This window comes from Rhinolophus sinicus, linkage group LG03, assembly GCF_036562045.2.
Source record: "Rhinolophus sinicus isolate RSC01 linkage group LG03, ASM3656204v1, whole genome shotgun sequence".
NCBI lineage: Eukaryota > Metazoa > Chordata > Mammalia > Chiroptera > Rhinolophidae > Rhinolophus > Rhinolophus sinicus.
In genome coordinates this window covers 39,812,541-39,827,037 of record NC_133753.1, presented here as the reverse complement: position 1 = coordinate 39,827,037, position 14,497 = coordinate 39,812,541, and the positions used below count along the sequence as shown (strand labels likewise).

The 14,497-nt window shown below is 35.2% G+C and overlaps 1 protein-coding gene across 6 annotated transcripts in view; it reads right to left on the bottom strand.

The window, feature by feature from the left end:
- The window catches only part of DDHD1 (DDHD domain containing 1), a 68,611-nt gene that overhangs the window by 41,661 nt on the left and 12,453 nt on the right, over positions 1 to 14,497 (bottom strand). For 4 of the 6 annotated variants that reach the window (XM_019725721.2, XM_019725717.2, XM_019725718.2 and 1 more), the window contains exons 2-3: positions 2,500 to 2,673; positions 1,850 to 1,870 (exon numbers count right to left, since the gene is read on the bottom strand). In XM_019725721.2, the coding sequence (XP_019581280.1) occupies positions 1,850 to 1,870; positions 2,500 to 2,673 (195 nt within the window). The remainder of the gene's footprint in view (positions 1 to 1,849; positions 1,871 to 2,499; positions 2,674 to 14,497) is intronic. The other 2 variants (XM_019725722.2, XM_019725720.2) reach the window with 1 other exon arrangement.

The window sequence follows — 14,497 nt, the reverse complement described above, 5'->3', positions numbered from 1 at the left end:
TTGTGGTAAATTTGAGTTTCTTTTCCAATGATGGTAGCTTTTGGACAACAAATGTTCTTTCCTTAACACCAGTGATAATTTTCAAATGTACTATCTACCAAATTTCCCATAATCTTCAAAGTCAAATGTCACATCTTAACGCATAAATGTATGTTTTATATAATACTGAATAACAAATAAAATGGTTGGAAATTTATGACAACAGTATACATACTGAATTGAACTTATAATCTTTGTTAATAATAAAACATGCTGATGCTTTACCTATATACCATAGTATATTTTTTTAAAATAAATTTTTCTTCCAATGAACCTCAAAGATTCATCAGTTTGAAAGATTACAAGGCAAAAGTGTTTTAGCAGTTTAACAATTTTCTGTTATTACTAAGTAGAATTTTACAACTCAGGGTATATCCTCAAGGTTAGCAAAAAATATTGTAATGTTCTAGATTGATACCCTAGAATCGACACACACACTTAAAGACATAATAAAAATGTACTCACACAAATAAACCATGTTCTTTATCAGATTTATGTAATTTAAATGACTGGCTCATAAAATTAGGGCACTTTGAAGAAAACTCAAGTATCCTGCCACATTTAACATTTTAGTAAGGAGTAGAAGAGGGCATATGAAATTTCAGTTTTTATTGTAATAGAAACAAGATTCCAAATAGGTGGGATCTAGAGATGAAACAGAGCTGACGATTAACTTCCACAGGATGAATTAGCAAGTGGAAAAAATATTTTGAATAGACTATGAGAAGGGGGAACAATCTACTTATATTTTTATTATTCATACTCATCCTTTCTCTCCTCCAAGGTCTTGGTTTTTCCCTCCCATGTATTAATAGTAAATAATTGGGTGGGTAAACTAGGTTTGTTAAGGTGAAACACCATTTTTTGAGGTAAGACTTAGGGAGAATTAATTGAAAGGAAAAAGCCCAGAATTCAGCCTTCTCCAATAGCAGTGAAATTATGATAAAAAGTTAAGTCCTTCAAATACTATGACATGCAGGCACTTGAGTTCATTTTAGTAGTGGTGATGAGAAGTTACAAAATACTTCAGGCACTAATAAAAGATCACGGATATATAAAATGTACTAGTTGTGTCATAACTATATCTCGTCTCTATGGCAGTCTACAGGAATGTAGATACAGCTCTGTTCTGTAGCTACTGAACTGCTCTTTACATATTGATATGTAAAAACCTTGAGCTTGGATTTTACACTGAAATAAGTACATATTTGACTACACATTAGAAAAATGAGATATTTAAAATTCCTAGGGCATGGTATCTGGCACATTATAGCCAATTATTATTGTATACATTTGTTAGCTTTAGTTGTCAATTTATTCAGAAGCCACAATGCTCCTCAGTTACATAGAGTTTTAACCAACTATATACAAAAGATATTTTAATTTGGTACAGGCTAAACTATACAGTTTCCTTGTGTGTGTGTGAGCGTGTGTTCAGAGAGAAATAAAAGAGAAAAAAGAGTAGGCGAGAGAAAAGACTTGGCATGTTACTAACAATAAGAAAAAAAAAAGACAATTTAAAGCTTATTGTTTTGCCATTATGTTATATAAACAATTAATTCCAACCAAATAACTGATTTCTTCCAAGCTGCATTCTGTGAATTACTTGATCAATACTGAGTTTTTCTGCTTTAGAAATGGGGGTGGAAGTGGGGATGTGGGGGAGGGGGAAAATCACTTAATTCACTAGATTTAATAGGGCTTGTCAAGAAACCTCCCAAATAAAGGCAAGCATGGATGAAGAAACGCTTTTAGAAAAAAAATTTAGAGAAATCTACAATTTCTAATCCACCTGTACTGTTATACTCACCAGAATAGTTGATCCCACTGCCTGCAGTAAATGGAACAATAGAAGTAATTTTAACTTTACCACACATTTTAAATTTTACTCAAGATCAGACACATAACAAAACACAGTAATCTTGGCTATTACATAAATATTTTAAACTACTGCAAACATATTCAAATGCTAAATAAGAAAACATAAGGAGTGGATTGTGAAAAATTAAGTTGATATGGTTTTCAATATAGGACATCTAGAGATATATGTTCACAAAGGAAACTGTTGTTTTTAAACGTCAGGAAAAGAACCAATCTTAAAATATTACAAAAGTACTCTTTTGATATAATGACAAGGGATTTTTTTGTAAGTTCAATTTTCTTTGATAACTAAAAACTACTGAAAAGGACAAATTCAGAGAGCGCATTATTTATCATTTATAGTAAATCATGTTAGTGTCATGCCATTGAACATACATATTAAGTAAAATAAAAACTGAGATAATTCAGAAATTCATAGAAATTTTAAATTTTAAAATAATTATCAAATGTTTAAAATAATGAGGAATTTTATAAATTCTAACACTCTTAAATTACTACGTCAAACTTAGGAACCACTCTAAACTTTATCAATAACTTACTTCGTTTACATAACATATTAAATGTATTAATCGATCTTACCTTCTTTTCCATCTATGGATTTTGATACTTCAATATCAAAACTCTCCTGCATCTGCTGACCTTTAAAACACCTGAGATGTTCTTGCTCAATTAAATTACTTTCTTCCTCTTCTAGAGGCTGCCAAGTACCATCAATAAACCACTGTCCACGCATTACTGGTATTTTATCGGCCTCTAAAAAGAGAAATCATACAATTATACATTTTAGGATCCAACCTCCCAGAAAGAGACACAGTAACTTTGCTACTACTGTGGCAAAAACATACTTTCATGTCTCAATAGACTCATTTAAAGTTTTAAATTTCAGATTTAAGCCACAGGATATAATTTTTTTCAGCATGTAATTTTACCTGTATTGAATATTACACATAATTATTTTGGCATTATAAAGGTAGATGAACAGTTATCTATATAACCGAGGCTTTGAATAACCAAAATTAGTAGGCTAAGGGGTTAAGACAAGTTTCATGCAAGACTGTTGATAGTTACAATGTCTTAGAAAATATTACTGTAAACACCCTGAAGTAGTTTAGTAACAGAGTGTGGTAGTAGGGTGTTGCACTTTTCAGGGATGTCTTTCAGGGATAGGCTCCTAGTTAGTATACAGGAATAACTAATCATTTAACTAGAGTAAATACCTCACCTGTACTAGAAAAACAATGAGAAAAATGTTATTGAATGACTAAATATTTCTTTGATTAAACACTGTTCCTATAAGCCTAAGAATTTTAGTTGCTATCTATCTAAAAAACTGTCAGCTATCTTCAATCCTTTAAAAAAATTAAAAGCAAAAATAAAATGGAAATAACAAGGCTCTAAAAGTAAAAAGCAAAATGAAAACAAATGAATTATGTAGAGAGTTGGTTTAAACACATATAGAGATATTATTTCAAGTGGATTTAAAACACAGTAATGTGTACATACATATTAGAATATATCTATCCTATGGAGAAAAAAAATTGCAAACATGGATTCAACCTTTTGCAGTACCTACACTGTTACAAGTGCTACTAAATGTAATAAATATTGGTAGCACAATTTTGAAACTGTAGGTTAAGGTGACCATAATCATTTTGTTAATACCATTAAGAACCTAGATATCTAGCACAAGAAAAAGAGATACAAATATAAAAATCAAAGAAATAAAAACTGTGTAATTTTAAATTTTAATTAAAAATGTCAGCATGAACTAATAATGGTGCATTTTCTCTTTCAAAAATGTCCTAAGTTCTGTGTACTAATAAGGCATAGAAACAAAGACAAACCCAGTATGAGTGAGCACTTCAGACATAAAGATTGTGATCTCTATTATTTCCCACTAAAAGAAACCAAGTTTTTGGGACAGGAAATTTACTAGATGGTCCTGAAACATTTTGTTGTACCAGTCTTCTGCTGTGATGTGGTCAAAATCTATTATGTATTTCCATTACTTCTTGCATTATCCTATACTGTTGACTCTTGAACAACTTGCGTTTGAACTGCGTGGGTCCACTTATAGGCAGATTTCCCCCCCCCAATAAATACTGTAAATGTATTTTCCTTGTGATTTTCTTAACAGTTTCTTTTCTCTAGCTGACTTTATTGTAAGAATACAGTATATAATAAACATGACACAAAATATGTGTTAACTGACTGTTTATGTTATCGATAAGGCTTCTGGTCTACAGTAGGCTCTTAGTAAATTTAGGGGGAGTTAAAGTTATACACAGGTTTTCGACTGTGCAGGAGGTTGACATCCCTAACCCCCCAAGTGGTTCAAGGGTCAACTGCATTCTGCTATAGCAATTCTGCTATATTTAGGTGTTTACTGTGTTATTTGGTGCTTAGGTATTCAAAAATAATACAACTTCATTGTGAATTATGGCTTTTAACATTAAAAAGTGTACTTTGCTGTGTTCAGTGATTTTTTGCCTAGGTTCTTCTTTGTCTATTAAGATTACAACCCCTGCTTTCTTATTGTTTCCATTTGATGTTTTTGACTATCCCTTTACTTTTAACCTTTAGAATTACTGTGTTTTATATGTGTCTACCGTATATAAGGTCTGACAATTAAGTTCATAAATTCATCCTAGAAAAAGTGCTACATACTTCATTGCTGAATAGCACTACAGTCACCTTACAAGTACTCCCCTTGGGAAGCAATGCACTGATGCCAGCGCCTAGTCCACCCTTCAAAGCAATTTTGGAACTCTTTTTCTGGAATGGCCATCAGAGCTGTCATCATATTACCCTTGATGTCCTGAATGTCATCAAAATGTCTTCCTTTCAATATTTCCTTTATCTTCGGGTAAAGAAAGAAGTCATTGGGGGCCAGATCAGGTGAGTAGGGAGGGTGTTCCAATACAGTTATTTGTTTACTGGCTAAAAACTCCCTCACAGACAGTGCTGTGTGAGCTGGTGCATTGTCGTGATGCAAGAACCATGAATTGCTGGCGAAAAGTTCAGGTCTAACTTTTTCACGCAGCCTTTTCAGCACTTCCAAACAGTAAACCTGGTTAACTGTTTGTCCAGTTGGTACAAATTCATAATGAATAATCCCTCTGATGTCAAAAAAGGTTAGCAATACTGTTTTAACTCTTGATTTGGACTGATGGAACTTTTTTGGTCATGGACAACTGGCTGACTTTCATTGTGCATTTTGACACTTTGTTTCAGGGTTGTATTGGTACACCCATGTTTCATCACCAGTGATAACACGACCCAAAACATTGTTTTGCCTCTCCAAAAGGTCTTGGCAAACTTTGACTCTCCTTTGTTTTTTGGTGAGCTCCTTCGGGACCATTTTTACATACACCTTTCTTGTGTCAAGATTTTCAGTTAAGATTTTCCTGTTTCTCTATCGATGTTTACTTGGTTTGCTATGCTTCTCAGTCAGCCGACAATTTTGACGCACAATTCAACGAATTTTTGCAATGTTTTCATCAGTTCTGCTTCTTACTGGCCACCCTGATCTCTCTTCATCAGTGACGCGTTCTCTCCCCTCAGAAAAATGTTTAATCCGTTTGTACACTGCCGTTTTCTTTATGGCATTATCCCTGTAAACTTGGACTAACATGTCCCTGATTTCCCTTCCACTCTCGCCAAATTTAACAAGAAATTTCATGTTTGTCTGTTGCTCTAATTCAAGCTCAGACATTCTCACAACAATAATGAACGCCACTCAGCAAGACACCACCACATGTCGACACGAATAGAGCTGTGAGATACTGATATAACAAGGTTATGAAACCTCACCGAGCTGTTTGTACAGTGCTGCCAATGTAAGTACAAGGTGGCAAGTTCGTGAACTTAAGTGTCACACCTCGTATAGCATAGAATTGGGTATTTCTTTATGAAATCATGTGAAAATCTTTTTCTTTTAATAGGTGAGGTAAGCCCATTTAAGTTTATTGATATGACTGATATATTTGAACTCTGTATTCTATAATTACCATTTTTATTATTCATATTTACCCTTTTTCTTACTCTAGTTGGTAGTTTGCCTTTTTAAAATTTTCTTTTGGTGTTCAGAAAGATTTGCACTTTTTGTTTTAGTGGTTACCTTTGCACACGTGTGTTTGTGTATACGTAAGCACATATTTTAGAGTTTCCTAAATCTTTTTTGCTTATTTAACCTTTTGCTATTTTGTCTGTCCATTTTAAGTGTTATCCAATAACTCCCACTTATTACTTATACAATAGGGAACAATTTTTTTTTACATTACAGTTTATGGGGTTACAATTGTTAGCAAAGTTACATAGATTTCAGGTGTACAATTCTGTAATACATCATCTGTATATCAGATTGTGTGTTCACCATCCAGAGTCAGTTCTCTTTCCATCACCATATATTGGATCCCCTTTACCCTAATCTACCACCTCCCGACCTGCTTACCCTCTGGTAACCACTAAACTGTTGTCTGTGTCTACGAGTTTTTGTTTCTTTCTTTGTTTGTCTTGTTCTTTTGTTGTTTTCAGTTTTATATACCACATAGCAGTGAAATCATATGGTTCTCGACTTTTTCTGTCTGACTTATTTTGCTCAGCATAATAATCTCAAGACCTATCCATGTTGTCACAAATGGTACTATTTCATCTTTTCTATGGCTGAGTAGTATTCCATTGTGTATATATACCACATCTTTTTTATCCAACCATCTATGGAAGGACACTTTGGTTGTTTCCATGTCTTGGCCACTGTAAATAAAGCTTCAATGAACACTGGAGCACATATATCTTTACGGATAAATGTTTTCAGATTTTTGGGGTAGATACCCAGGAGAGGGATTGCTGGGTCATACGGTAATTCTATTGTTAATTTTTTGAGGAACTTCCACACTGCCTTCCATAGCGGCTGCACCAATCTGCATTCCCACCAACAGTGTATGAGGGTTCCTTTTTCTCCACAGCAGTCCAACACTTGTTACTATTTGTCTTGTTGATGATAACCATTGTAACTGGGGTGAGGTGATATCTCATTGTGGTTTTTATTTGCATTTCTCTGATGAATAGGAAACAATCTTATTCTATTTTTCCCTTTCTTCACTCACTTAGTTTCATTTTTTCTATTTTGTCAGAACACGTAACAATTACACCCATGTCCCCACTACTGTTTTAGTCTTGGATCTACAGTTAAATATATTAAATGTTTCCTAAATTCTTTCATGTTCAGAACTGTTTATGTATAGCCCTGATACTTGAAGGACAGGTTGGCTAGCTTGAACTGTGTTTCCTTGTTTTTGAAAATGCTGTTGTACTGTAACCTTCCTGTGTATATTATTCTTGAGAAGTATGATGCATACCTATTTTTTTGTTAGTAATGTGATCTTTTGTTTTCCCCCTAGCAGGTCCAGAAAAAAATTTGCCTTTGAATTTAATAGTTTCATTAGTCTTTAAAATCTAACAGTTTATGAGTCAGAATTCATTGTTCTGGATCAGTCTATCTACAAGATGGGCCCTTTTAATACGTAGATTTTACTTTTTTGCTAATTTCTGAAGAGTTTCCCTTGGATTATGGTTTAATAAGTAGCTCTGTTCCATTGATTTCTTTTACTTCTTCAGGGACTCTATTATTAAGTGTGTTGGGTCTTCCTTTGCCTGTACTGCATTTCTACCACTGTCTCTCTGAAGATTTTTTACTTCTTTCTGCCTCTCATTTTCATTCTTTTGGTTGTTTTCCTTCCTTTCATTAGTGCCCCTTACATCAATGCTCCTATTAGTATGTCGTCAAGTTTGAGGATATTTTATTTAGTTGGAGTGTTATAATACATTTTCCTGTTATAATACATTTATTCCTAAGACTAAAGTCACAAGAAACTCATTTTTGCTTTTGGGGAAGAATTCTTCATGTTTGCTTTTGGGGAAGAATTCTTATCAGTGAAAATGCATCGATTCACATTTTCTGTATTCCTCTTAAAGTAGCTTCGCATGTCATTTCACTTATTCCTATTCCTGAGCATTTCATGGATACAGTTCTTAGTTCAACAGTGCCTGCTCTTGCAGATTAGTAAGAGCAGCTCTTTAATGGATGACGTTGTGATGGTAGTGATGGTGGGTGGGTAGGAACAGGATTGGGTGCCTTGTTTCTCTTTCATTTTTCTAAGGCCCGTAATTTTCTCCTTCCTTCTTTCCTCTCACTGCCATGGTTCCAGGGAGCACCAGTCTTTCTCTATCTTCTCTCCCAGGAGCAATGTTTTTCTGATGCTGCTACTTCTTACTTTCATACATTTTCCTTCCAGCTAGTGCTATGAATCACTAAGTTCCCCGTGCACGTATTTTGCCAACTGTGTGGGGAAGGTTTTCTTTCTAAGGGTAATTTTGTTTGTACTTCATTTTAACCTCCGATCTCCTTTTCTTTTTCACTGTCTCTTAAGCCTCTCCTTGTCCCATCTCCAGACTCAGAGATTTGTACCAGCAACAGAGCTGTTGTAATTTGTTGTTTTTCCACATATAGGTAATTTAAAATTCATAGTATTGCTTATCTTGTAGTAATGCTGAAAGTGTGAGTTATGTATGGTTTGTGTGAGAGTGTGTGTGTGTGTGGTCCTTTTTGGTCTTATGGCTTTTTGGGTGAATGCATAGAGAGATTTAGATTTGGACAGTTGCCATTATCTTCTAGATCCAAAGGCTTATCTCATTTAACCTTAACAGTAATCTTAAAAGATAGCTATAATTATCCCAGTTTTACAAATGAGTAAGCTTGAGTCTTAGTGAAACTAAGCATCTTGCCCAAAGGCACCCAGCTAACTGATATAAGAACCAAGATTCCAACCAAACTTTGTCTCCAAAGTTCATTCTAGCTCATCCTATTATACAATGCAACCTGTATCCTTAAATAGGAAAAGTCCCCTTTTAACCCTCACCCCAAGAAATACAGGCTATTTAGTTGTATTGGATTTTAAAATAAATAATTCGGGAAATTTGACATTGCCAGTCTAATATGAGACTTACAAACCAGAGACAACCATGCTTCCCCATAAAAATCATGGAAGTAAAAAACAGAGTTAAAAACAGTAAAACACGTGTATAGCACACAACTACACTCCTAACTCTCTTCTTCTCTTGAGCCTAATCTAAATGTATTCTTTTGATAGATGTTTTGGGAGCTTTACCTAAGCTTTAAATTCTACCAGTATCCTGTCAAGTACTACATCTTTCTGGTTCAGGCCTCTGTCTTGAACTCCAGACCCAAATATTCAACTGCCAATTAAACATCTCCTAATAGATAATCAACAGTTAACAGGATCACAAATAGCTATGGAACACACTAGGTTCTGGTAGAAAACAAAACAAAACAGAACACAAATCTGCTACTCTACTTGTATCCTCTATCATAGAGAAAATGGTGTGCTGACATTATTCAATCAGTCACTCAAGACAAATCTGGGAGTCAACCAAGATGCCTCCTCCTCAAATGCTTCTTACAACAATAACTAGACACTAAGTACTGTTTATTGTAGCTCCTAAATCACCCTCAAATTCATCTCTTACTCATCAGGCCTACGTAGAGTCAATACTTGAGTTCACTCTCTTATCATTTCTACCTATTTTATTTCAGAAACTTCCTATCTAAACCTAGTATCCCTAGTTTCAACTCTGTGACACTCTCACCACCATTACCACATGCCTACTGACAGGCACGTGTATGTATAAGTACACACACACATACACAGACAGATTCCTCTACCTTACTCTTTATAGACACTCAATCTATCTTTTCTAGAGTTGTCAGAGAACCTTTCTAAAATACCATGAATCATGTCATCCTAGTACTTAACTTCTTTTGTGACTCCTCACTGCCTTCCAGATAAACTCTGAGCTCTTTACGATCTTTCCTTGAACTGCCTGTTCACATATGTGATGCTACTTTAGGTATTTATTCACCTAACATCTGGATGTCTACCATGAACTAGACACTAGAGCAGGCTCAGGGGATACTGACGTAAGATAACGCTGATGGTCCCTGTGCTTTCCATGTCAACAAGGACAGTTTCCTGAATGTGTGATGCTGAGTTGTACTTCCATATCCTGCATGTGCTGGTCCTTCTATCTGGGATGCTCTTCCCCATTTTCTTCATTTAGCTAACTTTTATAGTTATCTGCATTAGGATGCCTTTTGTGACCTTCCCTTCTCTGTGGCTCCACTAAGTTAATTCTGCACATATTGATCAGTGTTTATCTTACTGTATCCTAACTGTCCAGGCCTCCTCACTTCTATGGATAAAGGTGCAATGTTTTTAAAAGATAAGAGAACCTATCACAAAATATGATTCCAATTAAGGGATGTTGAATGTTGCCGAACAAGGTAAATCTCATTGTGCATTATTACCCCAGAGGCTGGCAAGTTTGGTAGATGAAGCACTTTCATTCATGCTCCAAATTGGGCGTTCCCCTGTTTGAGTGGTGCTTGCCAATCTGTTAAATTGGTTTATGCTGCAGGGTGTGTCAGCCATTAACACTCTATTTTCAGAGGAAAGAGTCTGACTAGTTTCCAAGAATAAAAAAATAGGGGACTGGGGTGGCCGGTTAGCTCAGTTGGTTAGAGTGTGGTGCTAATAACACCAAGGTTGCTGGTTTGATCCCTGCATGGGCCACTGTGAGCTGTGTCCTCCTTAAAAACAACAACAAATGGGACTTTTTGGGGTGAACATTTTGTTGAAGGATGACACATACAAAAAAGAGCACAAATCACATGCATATAACTCAATGGCTTTTTACAAGTTAACTATACCCAGATCAAGGCAGAGAACATTACTAACATTTCAGAAGGTCCCTTCTTGCATGTCTCTTCCAGGTGCTACCTCTCAGCCCTCACCAAGGGTAAACAAAATCCTAACAGATTAGTTTTGCTTTTTAATAATTTATATAATGGAATCATTGTACAATACTTACTCTTTTATTTGTCTCCTTTGGCTTAACATTATGTTTGTAAGAGTCAGCTCTAAAGATAGGATTATTTTTATGGTTTAAGTACTTGCCAGGATTATTTTTATGGTTAAAGTGTTAGCAGGTGAGCATCAGATAGATGTGAGCTATGCTCTTGGTCTAGTTACTTCTACTATTAAAATAATTCTAAGTAATATAGAGACATAAGCCAACAAATTCCTAATTATATGCTTTTTGAAACTCAAGGTAGTTCACTCCCTTCTTTTACCTAGTAGACACTAGATGAATATTTATGGAATGAAAGCAATAAAAACACGAAAATCTTTTGTGAAAAAGAGGAACAAGGGAGAAAAAGAAGAAAAAGATTTGGGTAGTCAAATTCAGAATGCTAACAAGCATAAGAGCAAAAACTTGAACACATGCAAAAAGAAGCTGAGGAAAACATTTATTCCTAAGACTAAAGTCACAAGAAACTCATTTGAGGAATATAATTAGAAAATCAACTAGAAGGAGTAAGTAGCAGCAAAAGTATTCTCATGTAGGTTACAAAATAATCCAGGATATTAGGTACTGTTGGCATATAATCTTCACACCTGCTCAGATGGCTTAAACTGTGAGGTCATAGATGGTATACAGAAAAAATGGAACTGATGAAAGGATTGAGAAGGCAGAGGCTCTAATTCCAGTTCCACACCTTCTGAGCCTCAGTTTATCATCTGTAACGTGAGGTTATTCTTTCTAACTGCAGGTTTATAACAGGGAATAATAAAATAATGTATGTAAAAGCATTTTGTCACTATAAAATCCTATTCCAAATTATGGCATTATTCTAATTCACATAATATCTTTTAAAAGTTTCTAAAACCACATGCAGTGGTTAAATCTGGCTATGTTAAGACTAGCCTTCTAGAATCTTCACCCATTTGCCTTAAGTAAACTCCCTTTACCCCTACCATCTCTTCCAAAACGAAAATCTCCCACTTTGACAACAGGAGAAGCAGGCTCAGCAAAAAATCAAAAATTGGATATAAACTAAGACCTACAGATGCGCTCACTACAGACACACTGTGACTGGCAAGTTAATCCAGTGCTCTGATTTACTTCCTGGTGATATCAGTAAAAAGTGGGTCCTTTGATGTGAAAACAGATCTCCTTAAGACTCTGTTTTTACACTGAGTTGTAAGAAATAAAAGAAAAAGAAAGATGGAGATTAGGAAGCATGAGAAATTAAATACAGTAATTGGTTCAGTAGGCCGCCAGTCTTATGCCAGCAAAAAAGAGTTCTGAGGTGTAAGTCTAACAACCACTTCTATCCTACAGCCCACAAACATAGCTGCAGAAGACATCTCACTCTTACTCCGTGTGACAGCCCGCCATTTGGTGCATATTAGCTCACTAAACGTATGGTAATTGTCCACTCCAACATTCCTGGGCAGGAAAGCTGTAGGATACAAGAGCACTAGGTTCTGCCTAACAGAGAGAGAGATAAAGACAAGACCACCAAGAATGCAGACAGTAAATCAGTTTGCTAAATTGCAAGAACAGACTTCTATTTATAGCCATGATGGAGTAACATGTACTTGACTTAGTGTCTCACTTTAAACAACCAGAAAATCAGATAAAATATATGGAACAATGATTTTCAGATATTGTACTATAGGCAAAAGAGGACAGTGATTGCTGAGAGAACCCCCCAAACTGCCCAAGCTTAGTGCCTAGAGTTTCTTGGCTACAGCGTAGGAGAGGTAACCCAAACAGAGCCTAGCAGTCTTGTTCAGTTGTGAAATGGCTCAGAGTTCAGGGAGGTGAAGGCAGCTAGAATCTGTAGGGCAAAATGCTACAAAGCAAAGGATTATACAGAAAGAGAATGGCGGAGATCTCTAGAGGAGTTCCCTTGAGTCTTTGGTTGAGTAATTATCTACGCACGCATGGGAGAAAAGTACTTGAGGCTAGGGAAAATGACCACTGGAACGGAGTAGATGGAGGAATCTCCAGAGCTCATACCCTGTTTCTTTGAAAATAAGACCTAGCCAGACAATCAGCTCTAATACGTCCTTTGGAGCAAAAATTAATATAAGACCCGGTATTATATATAATATTATCATATAATATTATTATATTATTAGATTACCGGGTCTTATAGTAAAATAAGACTGGGATTTATATTAATTTTTGCTCCAAAAGACGCATTAGAGCTGATTGTCCGGCTAGGTCTTATTTTTGGGGAAACACGGTATAAGGCTGGGAATGTTCAGGTTCCAATCAGCCAGAGTAAAAAAGATTTAATCCATGGGACACTGAGTAATGTCCTCTGAAAGGTATCACCTGAGTTGTAGGGATAAATTATCCCCAAATTAAAGGCTCCTTTGAGCACTCTAAAGAAGCTCAAAAGAAAGCCTTGATAGAGCAAACTAATTTGAAGTAACTTAAACTGTGTACCAGACCAAAGTCCAACAATATTAAAGGAATGCTACAAAATCCTGCACACAACAGGAAATTTACAATGTCTGGCATCCAAAAAATTAACAAGTATTCAAAGCAGCATGAAAATCCAACGCATAACTAGGAGAAAAGTCGATCAACAGCAACAGATCCAGAAACAACACAGGTGGTAAAAGCAGCAAAGATGTTAAAACCATTACACTTTTTAGATTCAAGAGAGAGGAAAATGCAAACATAATGAAGAAGGAAATGGAAGATATAAAAAATACCTAAACTGAACTTCTAAAGATGAAAAATACAACATCAGAAATAAAAATATACCAAATGAGATCAATAGTAGACTAGACATCAGAGAAGATCAGTGAACTTTCTGAAATTTATAACATAGCAATAGAACACATTAAAGAACAGAACAATAGAAATAAAATAGAAACCATCCAAAATAAAACATAGGAAAGAAAATTAAAACAAAATGCACAGAGCTGTGGGACAATATCAAGCAGACTAATGTACATCTAGTAGGAATCCTAGAAAAGGGGTAGGGTGAACTGGAAAAAAAAAAATTAAGAGAAATAATAGCCAAATATTTCCCACATTTCATGAAAACTATAAACCCCGTTTCTAGAATTTCAACAAATCCTATGCAGAAGAAATAGGAAGAAAACTACTCCAAGACAAATCATAATCAAATTGCAGAAAACCATCAATAAATGGGGGGTGGGTGGAGGTTTGAAAAGCTACCAGAAAAAAAGATGACATCTAGAAGAAGAAAAACAGCAAACTCATCAGAAACCATATAAATAAAAGACAATGGAGTGACATTTTTAAAGTTCTGAAGGAAATAAAATGACCTAGGATTCTATACCCAGCAAAAATACCTTTCAAAAATGAGAGAGAAATAAAGACATTTTTAGACAAAAGCTAAAAGAACTTATCACCAGCAGATCTGCAATATGAAAAACATTAAAGGAATTTCTTTAAGCAGAACTTGATGGAAATTCCATACTAGGTGGAAATTTGTGTCTACATACAGGAATAAAGAAAAGTATAAATAAGTATTTGGTAAATATAAGACTTCTTCTCATTTAAAGAAATCTCTCTTAAAAACCGACTGCTTAAAGCAAAAATATTTTGGGGGTTATAACATGTAGATGTAAAATGTGTAACAACAATAGCAAAAAGGCTGAGAGGG